Source organism: Impatiens glandulifera, chromosome 1 (genome assembly GCF_907164915.1).
Source record: "Impatiens glandulifera chromosome 1, dImpGla2.1, whole genome shotgun sequence".
NCBI classification, from domain to species: Eukaryota; Viridiplantae; Streptophyta; class Magnoliopsida; order Ericales; family Balsaminaceae; genus Impatiens; species Impatiens glandulifera.
In genome coordinates, this window is record NC_061862.1 from 104,426,895 (window position 1) to 104,446,421 (window position 19,527).

At 32.6% G+C, this 19,527-nt stretch overlaps 2 protein-coding genes across 2 annotated transcripts; one reads left to right on the forward strand and one right to left on the reverse strand.

Annotated features, from left to right (window-relative positions):
- Nucleotides 1-6,997: 6,997 nt before the first annotated feature.
- LOC124939192 (monooxygenase 1-like) lies at nucleotides 6,998-9,720 on the forward strand. The gene is made up of 4 exons (XM_047479698.1): nucleotides 6,998-7,077; nucleotides 7,162-7,314; nucleotides 8,680-9,077; nucleotides 9,143-9,720. The coding sequence occupies exons 1-4, from the start codon at nucleotides 6,998-7,000 to the stop codon at nucleotides 9,682-9,684; spliced, it is 1,173 nt and encodes a 390-aa protein (XP_047335654.1). The 3' UTR covers nucleotides 9,685-9,720.
- An 8,649-nt stretch (nucleotides 9,721-18,369) lies between these two features.
- LOC124939202 (ribonuclease Y-like) lies at nucleotides 18,370-19,227 on the reverse strand. Its single transcript, XM_047479708.1, has 4 exons — nucleotides 19,174-19,227; nucleotides 18,805-18,930; nucleotides 18,667-18,753; nucleotides 18,370-18,579 (listed from the first exon to the last, which is right to left on the reverse strand). Exons 1-4 carry the CDS (start codon nucleotides 19,225-19,227, stop codon nucleotides 18,370-18,372), a joined length of 477 nt encoding a protein of 158 aa, XP_047335664.1.
- Between the last annotated feature and the right edge of the window lie 300 nt (nucleotides 19,228-19,527).

Consider the following 19,527-nt stretch of genomic DNA (forward strand, 5'->3'; position numbering starts at 1 on the left):
TATGTATCTAATGTCAAACCAGTCTAATGAACCTCATTAAGACTAAGTCTAATATAACCCGTTTTCGATACACCTGCACCAAAAATAATTAGACGCATTGATTGAGTTTTATATACATTCATCATCAAAATTCCAATAGTCAAACTACTTTGACACTTAGTCAAAATAATTTGATCCAACACAAATGAAATTTTGATTGACTTCGTGAAAATGTGTGTGCTCACGATAATAGAGGTTCGATTGAAATTAGTGGTTGATTTGTCGAGAGGATAAAAGAGGTGTGTAAGAAAGTGTGAGGTCACGAGATGAGAGGTCATTTGAGATTAGTGCTTGACTTGATGAGAGCTAATAGTTGTGTGAAAATATGTGAGGTCACGAAATGAGATGTGAATTGTGTGATTGGTAATTGGATTTTTGAAGTGGGGATAAAAAAGTTACGATAAGGGATAAGAGATCAAGAGATCTGTAATATTATAAAACACATTAAGTATTACTTTAGATAATAGCAAAATATTTGACTTACAACTTCAAGTAAATTCTCTGTATGGATCTATCTTAACTGGTAATTGACTTAATTATTAAGAAAAAGTATATATATCTGAATATTAAATTTTGGATTAAATTTAACTTTTACAAATTAAAATTAATTTTAAATTAAAATTTGAATAATATAAATTTTATTTAAAATATTTATATATAAATAATATTTTGTTAATAATCTTACCCGTGCAAATGAACGAGATTAAGCTAGTTACAATAATGTTGTTTGCAAACACGATTACTTAACTACCTTATATTCATTTATCCATGGTAAATGTTATTTATATACTAATTAACCTAGCCATTTAAATAAAATATTTGTTTATCTTAAAAATTTGAAACTTTAATGGATGAATCTAATAAAAATTTAATTATAAATTTCTTATTACTCATTATTTAAGTTCATGTATATTTGTTTATCATTATAAAAGAATTCACTGTAATTTTTCAAAAAAATTGGGTTATTTAAATATAAGTTTTATGGGTATAGGTGTAATACAAGAAAAATATTTTAAGGGTGCATTTAAATTAAAAAAAACTTAAAATTGGAATTCACATTAAAATTAAAATTTATATTTTTAAAAAATAATATTAAATAAATATTATCTATTAAGGTATAGTTCAACACAACCTATTATTTGAGAAATGTCTAGAGTTTGATTTCCACTAAAATAAAATATTAATATATATATATATATATATATATATATATATATATATATATATATATATATATATATATATATATTAACATTTTAAATTAAAAAAATGGCTCATTTTTTTATTTTGAAACAAACATATAAATTTTAAATTCTAATTCAATATTCAGTTTTAGGATTATCAAATACAGCCTAATTATTTGTTAAAGATGATAAATATAATATAGAAATAAGATTCACCTTATAGAGATAGATATAATTTATATATAAAATTCAACTTTTAAAGAGATTGATATAATATATATATATATATATATATAATAAGATTCACAATATATTTACATAATCTATTCCCTTACTTTTAAGTGACTTTAAATAGACTTTTAAATTCTTCGATCAAGTAACTCTAAGCCAACATTAACGAAAACAACATGAACAACATGAACAAGTTACTCTTCAGTATTTTCTTAACGATAATTATTTTTGTTTCTCGTAAGTTTAATAATTTTATCTCTATTTTCATATTAAGTTAAGTTACGATGATAGACTTATTAATAAAAATATGTATTATTACTTTTTTTTTACAGAGAACCATACAGTAATTGCAAACAGGTGTTATAACAATAGTGCTACTTTCAAAGGCATATGTTTTTCGGATTTTAATTGCAAGAAGAAATGTTTGGGTGAATCAATTCACAACTATGATGGATATTGTCTTCCTAGTGACCTTGTGTGTGTATGTGTGAGAGATTGTCCATAAAAGGATAGATTCACTAATTATTGATGCCAACTAAAATATATTATAAATAAAATGAATTGTTCTTTCATTAATTATTTAATGGTAATAAACATAGTTATTTTAATTTTTCTTAGTGTATGAATCTATTCAATAATGTATTTAATAGTTAATTAAGTGATAATAAATGTTTTAATAGAAACCAAATAAGATAGTGTATTAGTCTTCTTACTTAATTCACTATCAAACTTCTAAAAACAACAACAAAATAGCTCAAATTTTATTTATGGTTCAAATAAATTCTTAAAATTTTCCATTATTTAAAAATAGTATGAATTTATAGTTTTTATCGTGGAAAGTCAATAATCATGGAAACAAGACTGTAAAATATATCAAATTAGTAACATGTTTAAACCAAGAACTATTACTTAAATTAGCGAAATTTCCATATATTTGTATGATTAAAAATAAACGACGAACCAACATATTCCTTATTCCCGACATTTATTAACTAATTTCGTCAACCAACAATCTTATTCTCACCCACTTACCAACTCACTTTTGTCAACCAACATATTCTTTATTCTCTCTTCATAGTTATTATAAATTTTGCACCGGATGAGATTCAAACTCTCGATCTTTATTATGCAGAATGAATATTTAACCATTACACTACTTAAGATTAAGATTGTTGATTTATTTTTATAATTTTATATATTAATATATAAATATATAATTGATATAACTAACAATTATATATATGGAATGTTATATATATACATATAATTATGAATATATATATATATATATATATATAAAATAAATAAATTATATAAACGAATTTAAAATATGATTAGTTTAGTTGTTTAAAATGTTGAAGTTATATTGTTAGAAATGTCACATGTTCATCAATTTTGAAGATAAGTTTAAATATAAAGTATTATTAGCCTAGTTGGTTAAAATGTTAAACTTATATTGTGGGGTTGCAAGTTCAAATATTGTGTTTATCACATTATTTATTTATTTTTTTAAGTTTATGGGTGGACGGGTCAACCCACGACCGACCCAAGTATCCATTTACTTTCACAAACATATCTAAATTAACCACAACTCTCAGTCCGGTAATCTAGACACTTTAAAAATTAAGCATTATTATATATAGATTATTTAATGGGGTCTAATATTAATTATTATTATATACTTATTTGAATAAATAAAAATATATAAAAAAATTAACTAACCAATTCATTTAAGTTTTTATATCTATAATGATTTTGATTATTTAATAACCAAATCCGAGGGTGCATTCTTAAACATTATTGGTGATGATCCTAATCCCTAAATCACCCTCCGTAGAGGAACCCTTAGTCTTTCTCTTCAATATTTGTTTTACTCTAAGTCGACATTCCCTCCATGAAATTCCCCTTAGGTTTTTATCACCAATGTTTACATTACTCAAGCTAATATTTCCTCCATAGACGAATCCTTAGATTTTTTTCACTAATGTTTGCGTTACTCGAGCCAACATTCTCGATTCCGTTTCAACTACCAATGTTCGCGCACTGAAATATAATAATAATTTTTTTTGAAGGGATTCGAACCCTAGTATCAAGTTTATGGTTGGGCAGGTCAAGCCACGACCGACCCCAATATCAATTTACTTTCACATACATATCCAAATTAACCACAACTCACGACCAAACAATTCAAACACTTTAAAAATTAACTATTATATATATATATATATATATTATCTACGATGTCTAATATTACTTATTATTATATACTTATTTGAAAGGATAAAAATATTAAAAAAATCAACTAACCAATTCATTTAAGTTTTTATATCTATAATGATTTTGATTATTTAATAACCAAATTCGAGGGTGCATTCTTAAACATTCTTGGACATGATCCTAAGCCCTAAATCACCCTCCATGGAGGAACCCTTATGCTTTCTCTCAATATTTGTTTTACTCTAAGTCGGGATTCCCTCAATGAAATGTCCATTGGGTTTTTATCACCAATGTTTGCATTACTCAAGTTAATATTTCCTCCATAGACGAACTGTTACGCCCTAATTTCTTACTTTCATGCACCTATTTTAACATGATTTTGAACATAAATGCGGAAGCGCTAGGGTTCCTTTTTGACACGATCGTTGAAAGGGAGATATAAAAGTTAGTCCTACGGTCTCGGTCCCTCCTTCCACACACATCTCCTTCACCATACTCGACTCCAAATCTTCCTTCACCGGTCATAAAAACCGTGACTGGATCCACCTACACCACACAAGCATAGTGAGTCGATAGACCCAGAAAATATTTAGAAGAAGACATTTTACTGCATTTTATCTATGAGGGTTTTTAAGGGATTATTATAATGTACAGTTACATCTGAGCCATATTGGGACCCTAATTCTTCAGAGCTGATTCTGAAGGAAAGGAATCCATTTGAGCAGTATTTGGTTAGGCACAATTAGGAGTCCATCCATAAAAGCCCTTGACCTGTTTTGGACCATCATTTAGTTTGGGAAGTAGTAACTAGAACTCAAGCTAGAAACTCTGGTCCCATAAATAATCAGCCAATACTTTGGAATCAAACTACCGGAGCTCATGTCAGTAGCTATCCTTCCATATTCATCCGTCAATTCCTTTGAATCCATTACCCTTATATAAAATCATCATTCTTTAGAAATCATGGACATGCAATGAAAACATGCTGAGAAAACCATATGCATCGTTTATATAAAATACATGAATAAATAGCGTTGTGTGGGTTTAGAAAACAAATAGAAAAGTACTTGCCGAATAAATCCTTCATCTGCAGGATCATTGGTCGGACCACTCTGTCCTGGGTTCCATCATCTACGGTTCTAGATCTCTGTCAAGACCGTTGATTTCTCGGTCTGGAAAAGTGTGATTTGAGGACATTACAAACTACCACCCTTATAAAGAATTTGATCTCGAAATTCGATCCTATGGATCATACTACTATTGTGATTATAAAAATGGTTTCATGAAAAAAATTACTTCTAATCATTATGAAAAACCATTTAATGTCATGCAAAACATCATTTAAAACATTTACCGACCTGAAGGAGAACTCTTGGAGGTGCATCTACAGGAGCATGTGTGTGAAAGTACTAAGGTTCAGAACCATTGCTCTGATACCAAATTGTTACGCCCTAATTTCTTACTTTCATGCACCTATTTCAATGTGATTTCGATTATAAATGCGGAAGCGCTAGGGTGCCTTTTTGACATGATCATTGAAAAGGGTGATATAAAAGTTGGTCCTACGGACTTGGTCCCTCCTTCCACACACATATCCTGCACCATGCTCGACTCCAAATCTTCCTTCACCAGTCATAAAAACCATGGCTGGATCCACCTACACCACACAAGCATAGTGAGTCAATAGACCCAACAAACATTTAAAAGAAGACATTTTACTGCATTTCATCCATGAGGGTTTTTAAGGGAATATCATCATGTACAGTTACATTTGAGCCATATTGGGACTCTAATCCTTCAGAGCTGATCATGAAGGAAAGGAATCCATTTGAACCGTATTTGGTTAGGCACAATTAGGAGTCCATCCCTAAAAGCCCTTGACCTATTTTGGACCATCATTTAGTTTGGGCAACAATAACTAGAGCTCACGCTAGATTCTTTGGTCCCATAAATAATCAGCCAGTACTTTGGAATCAGCCATCCTCCCATATTCATCCGTTAATTCCTTTGAATCCATTACCCTTATATAAAATCATCATTCTTTAGAAATCATGCTGAGAAAACCATATACATCGTTTATATAAAATACATGAATAAATAACATTGTGTGGGTTTAGAAAACATATAGAAAAGTACTTACCTAATAAATCCTTCATCTACAGGATCATCGGTCGGACCACTCGGTCCTGGGTTCCATCATCTACGGTCCTAGATCTCTGTCAAGACCGTAGATTTCTCGGTCTGAAAATGTGTGATTTTGGGACGTTACACGAACCCTTAGATTTTTTCAGCAATGTTTGCGTTACTCAAGCCAATATTCTCGCTTCCGTTTCAACTACTAATATTCGTGCACTCAAATATAATAATTTTTTTTTTGAGGGATGTTCGTGCACTCACATATAATAATTACTTGTTTTTGGAGGGATTCGATCCTTAGTCTCCCTAGTCTCCAGTATAAAATATTAACATTTTAACCGTTAAAGCACTTATGATTGTTGAAATATTTTTATAATTTTTTGTATGTTTTGAATAACTTGTATAAATTATGTAAATTTTTCATACACATAAAAAAAATATAATAAAAATTTATTATATCTCTTCTACTAATAATAAATACAAATATTTTTTATTAATAAAGATATAACATTATATCTTATTAACTTTACTATCCTAATTTTTCTCAAAATGTTTTTAATTAAGAAAGAGATGGTAAAAGAGAGAATTTATGAGGTAATTTTTTTTTATAACTTTAAATATCATTAATTATATATATATATATATATTAATTTGTAGAAATCATTCTTTAAAAACTTCACTAATCATAGTTAATAAATTTATCAAATAATATATTCAATAATTGTTTCATTTTTTGCATTGATTATCATGATGGATTTAATTATAATTATGTATATTTTGTAATGCACAAGGAATTCATAATATATATGACTTAAAAGAATGGATCTTTGTATGTATGTATCTATCTTAATTAAGGAGATAAATTTTGTAATTGCGTGATGTTTATAAAGAAAAAAATTGGTATTTCTTTTAAGTGAATTTTACACTCATAAAATTAAATTGTTTTAATTTTAAATATCTGATGAGTTTAAAATATATCTTAATATTAAATTTTGAATTAAAGTTAATTTTTACCAATATTTTGTTTATAATTTATCCGTGCAAGTCCCTCCATAAGATCAATCAAACTCTTTGGGATGGGCTTTAAGCCCCCACAGCCCAAGTTGTTAAAACATATATAAAAGCAGTCGGTATGTGAATAAATCACTCAAGGAACCAGACTTCCCTTTTTGCACAAACTGAGAAAAAGAATGGAAGGAGCTGAAGAACATGACATTGTGATAGTTGGCGGCGGGATTTCCGGCCTTGCCACTGCCCTTGCCCTGCACCGGTTATCTCTCTCTCTCTATCTCTATGTCTCTCTCTTCTGTAAATTCATCCTTTTAAAATTGGGTGCATGTAATTAAATAAACAGAAAAGGTATAAAAAGTGTGGTTCTTGAAAGAGGAGATAGTTTGAGAAATGAAGGTGGAGCTATTGGAATCTTAGCCAATGGTTGGAGAGCCCTTGATCAACTTGGCCTTTCTGTCTCCGACCACCTTCGACAAACTGCGGTTCTTATTCAAAGGTAACATCACAACCTTTAACGAACATGATTAGTCCAACTCAGCCCTCTCTCAAAAATATTTAGTATGATTTCTCATGGGTATGTGTGAGGCCACTAAGGCCACACTCTCCCCTAAGCACTCTAAAAAAGAAAAAAAAAATTGAACTTGAATCTTGAGCCATAGTATACATTAATATACAAGTTATCCAACTTAGAATATTATTAATTAATTTTTGTTATTTATTGTGAAGTTTTTAATGATTTTTTTATCATATGGATCTCCATTAATACCTCGATATTAGAGCAATGTGATTATTTCATTTTTAAATTAGTTCTAATCAAAAGACAATTTGTACTGAGAAAACTATGATTTAAATAGGAGTTCACTTTACTTTATTAATTCTATTAGTAAAAAGAAAGAAACAAAATGTTCATACAAAAGGGTTATGTTCTCTAATGTATATATGCATTTGATGGGTGATTTGATGGGCGAGGATATACTGTCCCAAGTGAAGCTGTCCTTTACTGTATCATTTATCAAAAACGACTTAATTTTGATAAATCAGACAAATAAAAAAATTATATATATAAAATAAACCCTAAATCCTAAATTATAAACCTTAAACCCTAAATTCTAAACTTTAAACTTTAAACTCTAAATCCTAAACTCTAAAAAATTATATATATATGACATTTTATTTTAATATTTAATTTTCTCTTTCCTCTATCCACTCTCTTCTCTATTCTCTCTCATATGAGATGCTAAGTGAGACATTATCTTGGGACAGTAGATCTGAATTCGCATTTGATCGGTTTCACTGGTATGAGAGGTTTAGTCGGATGGACGTTGGTTTGAAATTTCAAACCGTCGATATTGATTTATTGACTGGTTAAAAGATCAATTTCGTTGATTTGGTTTGTTAGATCTATTTCACATGTTCAGTAAAAAGCATAAATCAATATATAATTTAAAAAAAAAATGTAACTTCAATAATAATAATAATTTACAATTTTAAATATGACCGGTAAGTGGATTTATCTTTTCAACCATCACTAAATCAATAACCAAAACTAGAGGATTCATAAATCTTTTGATTTTGTAGATTTAATAAGTTGTCTTGCAACATTAGACCAACATATGAAAGGAGATATTTTAATCTCCTTTCAACACAAACTGTTCGATCCTCCCCATAGATCTAGCTAGTGTTCTTAATTTATTCAAACATATTTCTTAAATTATGATCATATCTACAGGTCTGAGATGAGATGTCTAAACAATATCACCCGAAAAGAAATCCCACTTGGGTATTTATTATAATCTCTTGATCTCTCTCATTTCATTCTTAATTTCTCCTTCTTAACAATCATTGACTGTAAACTTAACAGATCTGGTGAAACTCGATGCTTGAAGCGTGGCTATCTTATTAACACACTTGCAAATGCTTTGCCATCTAAAACAATCCGCTTTGGTTGTACTGTTATCTCTGTTGAATTTGATTCCGCCGTTACTGTTCTTCATCTTCTTGGTGGAAAAACTATCATAGCCAAGATAGTAATCGGATGTGATGGAATCCGATCAGTGATTGGAAAATTTGTGGGTTTGAATCCTATAAAACAATTTCCTCATTCTGCTGTCAGAGGTTTAACGAATTATCCAAAAGGTCATAACTTTAAGCATGAATTCATAAGATGGATGAAAGATGATTGTTCCTCTTATGTTGGAAGAATACCCATTGATGATAAATCTGTTTACTGGTTTGTATCTCAAAAATCATCTCTTCTAGGTAAACAAAACAAACATTTCCTTTATCCTTCTTTTCAAAACTTAATTACTCCAATTCCCATGCAGATACTAAAACCTGGAAAGATCATGATCAAGAACACATAAGAGAGAACACATTGGAATTCCTAGTTGCCAATAGATTTCCTAAAGAGGTTTTGGAAATGATAAACATGAGTGAGGTTGATTCAATTTCTTTCACTTGTAATCTCAAATACAGGGCGCCATGGGATTTGTTTTTTGGAAACTTTCGAAAAGGAACAGTTACGGTTGCGGGCGATGCTTGGCATGTGATTGGTCCGTTTCTTGGACAAGGAGGATCGGCTGGATTGGAAGATGCAATTGTTTTGGCTAGGCGATTGAGCCAAGCAATTTTAGGATGTGACGATGAAAGGAATGGAGAAACGGTGATGAAGAGAGTGGGACAAGCCATGGATGGTTATATTAAAGAGAGGAGGAGACGGTTATTGGGATTATCTACTCAAACGTATCTTACTGGTATTATGATCCAAGGTCCACAAATTTTTATTAAGGTTCTTATTGTATTTGCTATGATTGTTCTCTTTCGTGATGAAGAGGGTCACTCCAAATATGATTGTGGTCGGTTGTGACAATATCGATAATTGTTCTTAAATTTATCTCTAAGAATTTGACAGTAATTTTAAGATGTTTTTGCATTTAATGAAATCATATATTATTGTTATGGTTAATAATTGTACATTTGTGGTTGTAGACACTATTTCTTTCATCTAAATTTATAATTTTTAGGCAGCAAAAATTTTTGACAAAATTTATATATGTGTTCCTTGCGCAGTTAATATCAACTAGTTTCCAATTAGTTAAATTATGAACACTTTAATAAAACTCTATAAAGACAATATAATAAAATAAAATTCGTTGGTGACCGTCGTCGGTGTTGATCAGACTAGTACGATTGGCGGCTGAACGCTCATGCGCAACAGACGGGAGACAAATAAAGAAACATGATGTAGTCGGGGGCGCTTGCGCGCATCTAGGCGTGATGGTCAACGCGGGTCAATGGCCACTTGGTCCATGGTTCAAGATGTGGTTCGGTCGAGGGTTCGATCAGATTATCCGGGGTTCAGTCATGGTTCGATCGAAGGTTCAGGGGTTCGGTCTAAGGCTCAGTCGACGGTCCGGGGTTCGTTCGATGGTCCAATGGTTTAGTTAGGGGTTCAACGGTCCATGTCTAGGTTCAAACCAACGATCAAGGGTGCAACCATGGCTCGGTCTCGGTATGATGGTTCGAGCAAGGGTTCAAAAGTTCGAATCAAGGTCTTTGGTTCAAGTCACAGGGACAGGGACAGGGACAGGGACAGGGACAGGGACAGGGACAGGGACAGGGACAGAGACAGAGACAGGGACAGGGACAGGGATAGGGATAGGGTTGGGGATGGGGCTAGGGTTGGGACTAGGGTTCAAGGATTAGCCCGGGCTAACCAATGAAGAAACAAATTGGTACGCACATAATTCATCATTCTGTCTACATGCATGCCATCTTCTTCACAAGGATAGTCACCTTTGTCGCATCCATCGTTTGATTACACTTGAAGGAGGAGGAACCAACAGAGACCATCACAACTCCTCCAAGTGATATCTCACGCTATGATTCACCAAACATCACAAATAAGCTACTAAAATCTTCATAACAACAAGGAACAACATTGCGCGAGACACGATTTTAAATTAATTAATATTGTTTTATTATAAAAGGACTAATTGTAAACATTATAATAGTCTAAGACAATATTTCTTTTTATGTTAAAAAAGACACCAGGTAAGTAGCGTAGTAGGAGCTACCACTTTTTATTCTTGTAAATTTTATGTTTCTCAAATCACTATTTCGCTCCTCTCAAGCTTATATGGTATCCAAGCAAAAAGATCCCGAAGATCCAGGAGAATCGAAAGATAAAAACAAAGAAAGTGATTTTGAATCTTTGATATCTTCATCGGCTTCTTCACAAAATTCTTCGAGTGTAGAAGGTGTTCAATGCAGCAAAACAATGGTTAGTAAAAAAACGGTACGATAACGATCTGTTTACTATTCGGAACTTAGATAATCCTGGGAGTATAATATACAAGACAATATTAAACGGAGTGAACTATATCGATTGGAGTAGTTGTATTCGTTTAGCCCTAGAAGCAAAATCAAAATTAGGGTTCGTAGATGGGTCATGTATTGCTCGAACAGACGCAACTGAGTTTGATCGATGGAAAAAAGTGGGTTGTTTAGTTCGATGATGGATCTTAAATAAACGTTCAGAAGAGATAAAAGACAACAACTCACAAACTACTACAACACTTGATTTGTGGGTTGATATCAAAGAACTTTATCAAGAAAATATTGGCCCGCAAACATTCCAACATCAAAAGGCAATAATCAATCTACAATAAGGTACTCTTACACTTGAAAAATATTTTTCTAAGTTTAAGAAACTGTGGGATGAGCTATTGGTGTTAGAACCATTACCGAGTTGCGACTGGGTCCAAGAATGACTTGTTGTTGCAGAATGAAAAAACTAGTTATACAATTAGACATGACAAATAAATTTACTCAGTTCCTTATGGGTTAGAATGAATATTATGACAATTCGAGACAACAAATTCTTCTTATGGATCCTAAATCAAGTCTTAATCGAGTGTATGCTATGTTACTCAACATTGAAAGACAAATAGAAGTTCAGTCTCACATGCACGATCAAACTGAGAATTTTTTCATGTTCATGAAAGAAAATTTTGAACAACATAAAGGACAAAACAATAGAAAGAGTAACAAAGGTAGATAAGGATATCGAGGGTTTACTTTTAAAAATCTATATTGTATTAACTGCAAGACAGAGGGGCACCGTCAAGAAGAATGTTTTAAGATAACTAGCATGTAACCCGTGCAAATGCATAAGTAATGATATAAAAATCAAAGAAAAAAAATTACAATAAAATGTAACTTTATAATTAAATTCAATATTTTTTTATCTAATTATTAAAAAATATAACAAAATTTATCTTTATCCAATCGTTTTATTTAAAATTATTTTGTTATTTTTTTTAAATCTACCCAAAATCATATAAATTGAAAAACATTCATTATGTGGAAACAAAAATAGTTTCGATAATTTTTTTTCAAACATTGGATTTTGGATCAAATTACCAATCAAATATAAAATTTTAATGGGTCTAATATTACTTATTATTATATACTTATTTGCAAACATAAGAATATTAAAAAAAATCTAACCAATTCATTCAAGTTTTCATATTTTTTATATCTATAATTATTTTGATTATTTAATAACCAAATTCGAGGGTGCATTCTTAAACATTCGATTACACCTTTAGACATAAATCTTTAGGTATCACCAAAGTTTGTGTTACTCAAGTCGACATTCCCTCCATTGACGAACTCTTAGGTTTTATCACCAATGATTGCATTACTCAAGCCAACATTTCCTCCATAAACGAACCCTTATATTTTTTTCACCAATGTTTGCGTTACTCAAGCCAACATTCTCACTTTCGTTTCAACTATCAAGGTACACACACTCACATATAGTAATTACTTGTTTTGTAGGGATTCGAACCCTAGTCACCAATATGACATGTTAACACTTTAATCGCTAGACCACTTATAATTGTTGAAATAATTTTATAATTTTGTGTATGTATATATATTTTCACCACTTTCAATTGATACATATTATCCATCAGCAAACCACATTCCAATTATACTTTAAAAATTAAACATCATTTTATATATATATATATATATATATATATATATATATATATATATATATATATATATATATATATATATATATATTAGTTAAAAAGTTAAACATTTATTGTAATTAAAATAAAATGAGGTTGAATTTAAAATATAAATTGTTATTAGCCTAGTTGGTGAAAGAGTTATACTTGTTATGTTAGGTTGCAAATTTAAAACATACATATAGTATATTTTTTTAAACGTTTTAAGTTTATGGGCGGGTCAATCCACGATCTGACCCAAGTATTCATTTATTCTCACATATATATCCAAATTAACCAGAACTCTCGACTCAATAATCCGGACATTTTAAAATTTAAGTATCATTATATATTTATAGATTGGATACCCTGACTGGTGGAAGAGAAATAAAGAAAAAAAAAAATAATGCTTTGCCATCTGAAACAATCCGCTTTGGTTGTACTGTTATCTCTTGATTTTGATTCCGTCTTACTGTTCTTTATCTTCTTGGTGGAAAAATTATCATAGCCAATATAGTTATAGGATGTGATGGAAGCCGATCAGTGATTGGAAAATTTTTGGGTTTGAATCCTATAAAACAATTTCCTCATTCTTCTGTCACGGGTTTAATGAATTATTTAAAAGGTCATCACTTTAAGTATGAATTCATAATATGGATGAAAGATGATTGTTCCTCCTATGTTGGAAGAGTACCCATTGATGATAATCTGTTTACTGGTTCGTATCTCAAAAATCATCTCTTCTAGGTAAACAAAACAAACATTTCCTTCATCCTTCTTTTCAAAACTTAATTACTCCAATTCCCATGTAGATACTAAAACATGGAAAGATCCTGATCAGGAACACATAAGAGAGAACACATTGGAATTTCTAGTTGCTAATAGATTTCCTAAAGAGGTTATGGAAATGATAAAGAAGAGTGGGGCTGATTCAATTTCTTTCACTTGTAATCTCAAATACAAGGCGTTTTGGGATTTAGTTTTTGGAAACTTTTGAAAAGGAACAATTACGGTTGCGGGCGATGCTTAGCCTGTGATTGGTCCGTTTCTTGGACAAGGAGGATCGACTGGATTGGAAGATGCAATCGTTTTGGCTAGGTGATTGAGCCAAGCAATTTTAGGATGTGACGATGAAATGAATGGAGAAACGATGATGAAGAGAGTGGGACAAGCGATGGATGGTTATATTAAAGAGAAGTGGAGACAGTTATTGGGATTGTCTACTCAACAGTATCTTACATGTATTATGATCTAGGGTCCGGATTTTTTTATCAATACTAAAAGAAAATCTTCATTCAGGTAGAGGAGACAAGTGTCTTTTCTGTCTTTCAGTTGATTTTTTTTTTCAATCTAGTTTCAGAACCGACGAGGCAAATGGATCTCTCTCGTCTCTTTCTCATCTTTCAGCTGAAAACTTATCTTTTTTTTTTTCAATCTCTCGTCTTTGAGCTGTACGAACCATCAAATGGATAGATCTCTCTTCTTTGAGTTTTAGAATTTTCGGGTACCGGAACCGCCCGGCACAAATTTACCAGGAACCAAAAATCAAGTTAATTACCCGAACCATTCCTTCTAGTACCCAACCCGTCGGGCTCTTTTGCCATGCCTACATATGCAGTCAGTTAGCTGGATTATAAGTAACTTGTATTCTGGACCCAAGTTTCTTCCCTTTAGGAGAGAACAATAATCATTTCACTCCTCCACCTTTACTCAAGACTTGGAATGCTCCAGTTTCAATGGTTATGAGTCAAGAAATATAGTTTTTTTTAGAGGTATGTTTTGTGAACTTTTTAAATAATACAAATAGTGCCTATACCAAAGTTTTGAACTGGTCACATTGGATTACTTTGGATAATAACAGGGTTATTTCCAAAAATAACAGGGGAAGTAATCTTTGCAAAATTAACATTTTTTCCCTAGCAAAAGACCATTATACTCCCTGGCAAAAATAATTCCCTCTTCTCTTCTCTTCTTTCTCTTCATTCATTCTCTATGACCACGAAAGGAACCCGCCAAGAACGAACCACCTTCCCTCTTCATTCTCCCTTAGCGCAACGAGGCAACGAGGCAACGAGACAACGAGTCGTCCAAGCAAACGCCGCCGAGACATCTGATTCTTCTGTTTCCCTTTTCCCCGACTTCTATTATGCCTACGGATGGGTAAGTTTCATATTTATATTTTTATAGCTTAAAACATTGTTCATATTGTTTATATTGAGAAAACGTAAGCAAAAATGTATTTTTTATATACGAAAATGCATTTTCCGCCTACGAAAAATGCATGCAATTGATGATGGCACTAATTCAAACTGCTAGTATACAATTGATAATGGTGGCACAAATTACACTCACTTTTGTGAATTTTTATCAATTACAGATGACAATATGTTTGTGAGTGTTTTTCTCCTCTTTGATGGAGAGTAGAAAATTGATGATGGTGGTATTAGTATTTTGTCTCAAGTTCATGTCATGATGTGAATCTACCCTAAAATGCTTTATATATGTCGAATTAGCTGACATTGTCTATGATGCTATTGGTGTGGACAAATTAAGATATGATTCAGTGTTCAAAGTGAAGTATAATATGGTTATAATGAATGCTCCCCCTACTGTTATTTAGCGAGATAACAATGTGGCGTTCTATTTAAAAGAAATTTCGAATTCACTCCCCCATCATCGCACTCCACTATGTGTCTCTTTTGTAGAAAAGTCACTACCTTTATCTCAAGAAAGCAAAATACCAGGAAATGTGGTTCTAGGATGTAATCGTGATGTATTCCTGATATTTGACCTGAAAAATGACATATTTGAGCAGCAAGATGTCTTCTCAAGGCAACAAGATGTATGCGAGTAACAAGATGTATGTGAACAACAAGATGTATGTGAGCAACAAGATGTCGTCCCAAGTCAAAATGACATATTGTTAAACAATGCAGAAGAAGGAGTACAAGTCCAATATTTGCGTCTGAGATAGTGTGCTAGTAAAAAGAGTATGTCATTCACCCCGGAAACCAAACACTTCCTATACCAGGAAAACATTAAGCCATACTGAGTGGCTTGGTTCATATGAACCACTCGAGAATGAAACACCTACTCAATTAACCATTCAAAGCGGACTGGAAGTGGGTACGATTTTTGATAACAAAAAATAAATACAATTGAGTTTACATAGACATGCGATGTCTAATCATTTTATCATCAAAGTGGAGAAGTCAACAAAAAGATCTTTGGTTTGTGAAATGTCTGGCTGAGAACTAGAAGTGGAGATTGTGTTCTACGAAAGGAAAGTTCTCGGAGATGTTTGAGATTTGAAAATTTGTAAAAGAATACACATGCTCAATTTTGACGAGGCAAGAGATGTGAGGCAAACACCATCATGGGTAATTGGGGAGTGCATTAAATGCAAGTACATGGACAATCACCATGACCACATGCCTAAGATAATAATGGAAGACATGCATACAAACTATGAGTTAACTTTGACATATAATAAGGTTTTGAGGTCTAGAGAAAAGGCTTTAATGACGGTGCGAGGAACTGTGGAGGATTCCTATGGAATTGTCTTGTAGAAGAATAACTCATGTACCATAACTAACATCTAGACGGATGAGCAATGCCACTTCATGTATATGTTTATGTCCCTAGGCATTTCAATTAGGGGTTTCATAAGCTGTTGTCATCTTGTATTGTGCGTCGATGCCAGCTTTCTTAAGCACAAGGTTGAAGGTCAACTATTGGTTGCGATAACATTGGATGCGAATGAGCAACTATATCCCGTTCCTTTTTACATCGTTGATTTGGAGAATAATAACTTTTAGACATATTTCATGTAACAACTAAGGTTGGCAATTGGATCATTCTCGAATGTCGTCTTCGTATCCGATAGACACCCAAGTATTGCCAACGCCTTGTCCGCGTTTTTTCTAGAAGCACATCACGGTGCATGCACATACTATATCAAAATGAATATTATGGCCAAATTTAAAAGTGATAACTGCCACGTTGAGTTTGATTTGGCTTCTCGCGTATACACCGAGTCAATGTTTCATCTGCATATTGACATGATAGGACTAAAGACCCTGATATTGCTGAATATTTGGAACAAATTGGAGTGGAGAGATGGAGTCATGCCTTTTTCCTCAGTTCGCGATACAATCAAATGACAATCAATTACGCAGAGATTTTTAATAGTCAGAGTAGAGAAGCTAGGAAATATTCCATAATAGCATTACCTAACTATTTAAGATTCACAATACAAGAATGATTTCATCAAAGAAGAAAAAAAGTTTACAACCACCAAGAACATTTATCTCCATATTATGAAAAGTTCTTACGTGAGCAAGGCGAGAATGCTAGATTCTACAATGTTTATCCACTTGACCGATTTTAGTTCCATGTGCAGGACGGTGAATTTGATTTTCAAGTTGACTTCAAGGGTCGAACTTGTACTTGTAGGGTATTTGATATATCCGGTCTTCCTTGTACGTATGCCTTAGCTGCTGTCCGTTTATGGAAATCGGTTCCCTATGTGTGCTGCGTAAGGTTATAGAATTTAACCAATTGCATGTTCAATATATGTTTAATTTATATGACTTAAATATCATTTTTCAGGTTTTACTCAACTGAAGCATGGTGCATGGCATATGGCGGATACATGCTTTCCAGTTTTTAATCATAATGCTTGGGACATTCCTGAAAATATCAAGGAACGAGTGTGCCTAAAACCCCATGTGAAGATTAAGAAAGGACGACCAACAACAAAGCGTAGGTCATCACAAGGTGAGCCTCATAAGGAACGGAGACGGTGCGGCTCATGTGACGGTCTAGGCCATAATATGGCAACATGCTCAGATGCCTGCACCATCTACTGCAAGACCATCACAAACTAGTACACAACCTTCACAATCTAGTGCACAACCTTTAGCATAATAGAATGATATTTTTTTTTATCAAACTACAGTACTATATTTCTTGATCAGGACCTGTGTTTATTTATTGAGGACCTGTGTTTATTTGATGGAGAAATGGATTTGATGTGTTGTCATTTAATAGTGTTGCATTTACATAACCAACAATTGTATTAACAGTGAGATCCAGTAGGCAACTTAAACTTGCAATTTTCGCCTACGCAAGCGCAAATTGCATAAGAAAATTGATGGAGAAGATATATTTTCACAGACGAAAAAATTATATTACTGAACAAATCTTACATCATCATGTAGCAAATTCTGAGGCTTCGGTAATCTGCCAAACAAATCTTGATCAGCTATGCTAGTAACCAAATCCTTCATATCTTCATCCTTCACCTCCTTCAGCTTCATCCAATTGTTCAACTCATCCATCTGTTCAATGTCATAATTTAAAAGAGGATTGACCATTACCAGATCATTGAGTTTAAATATTTTTCCACTATGGTCTGTGTAGTTCCCCAATTTTGTGGAATTCTGCCTCATTCTCCAAAACTACTTTCCTTAAAATTTTGTTGGAGTCATTTCTAACACATCATCATCCATCTTCTTCTCCAACTCTTAATCACCATCCTTCTTCTTCTTCAACTCCACCTTCCTCTTATTGGCCAACTCCTCTTTCCTCTTCTTGTCCAATTCCACCTTCCTCTTCGTGCCCAACTCCTTCTTGTTCGTGGAGAACTCCTTCTTCTTTGTGGCCAAATCTTCCTTGTCGCCCATCTTCAACTCATCCATCTTCAACTCAGCTTGCTTCTTTTGCAACTCCTCTTCCTTAAATACCACCAACCAATTCAACTCAAGCAACTTTTGTCACTTCAACTCATCATTATCATCTTCTTTGTTCTCCAACCAATCAACATCTTTTTTGTTCTCCAACTCATTCAACCCATCAGCAACATCTTCTTTGTTCTCCAACTCATTCAACCCATCAACAACATCTTTTTTCTTCAGCTCATCAACAACTTATTTGTTCTCCATCTTATTCAACCCATCAACATCTTCTTTGTTCTCCATCTCATTCAACCCATCAACATCTTCTTTGTTTTCTATCTCATTCAACCCATCATCATCATCATCTTTGTTCTTCTCTAACTCATGCAACTCATCAGCATCTTCTTTCTTCTTCAGCTCATTCAACTCATCATGATCTTATTTCTTCTTCAACTCCAAAAGCCTATTCTTCTCTAACTCATCATCTTTCTTCTTTTTCAACTCATCAAGCCTCTTCAACTCCAACTCATTCTCCACTGAATCTGAATCAACATTCTCTTATTGTTTTATTTCCCCTAATAATTTGATTATTTGGTTGAACATAACACGTTGATTCTATTTGATGAGCTTTATTTCAGTTTTAAGCTCATTTACATCCCTTGTCAGCTCATTTAGATCCTTTGTCAGCTCATCAAACTTGGATAACATACTGGGGTTGAGTCACTCGATTGTCTTGGCTAGTTGGAGAATTGTCTTAGTTAGTTTGAGGAGTCATCGCAAAAGGGACTTGCCGAGTAGACTGAGAGGTGTTGTTTTGGCTAGATTAATCAGTAGTAGACCGAGGGGTGTCTTGACTAGATTCATCACTAAATGACCTCTCAGTCCTCTTAGCTAGTGTGATTTTAAGTAGTCTTCTCCTCTTAGGCGTCATTTCATCTTTAGAAATACTGCCATCTTTATTCTTTCTCTTCCTAACATCTAGTTCAAATAATTCATCATAAATGTAGC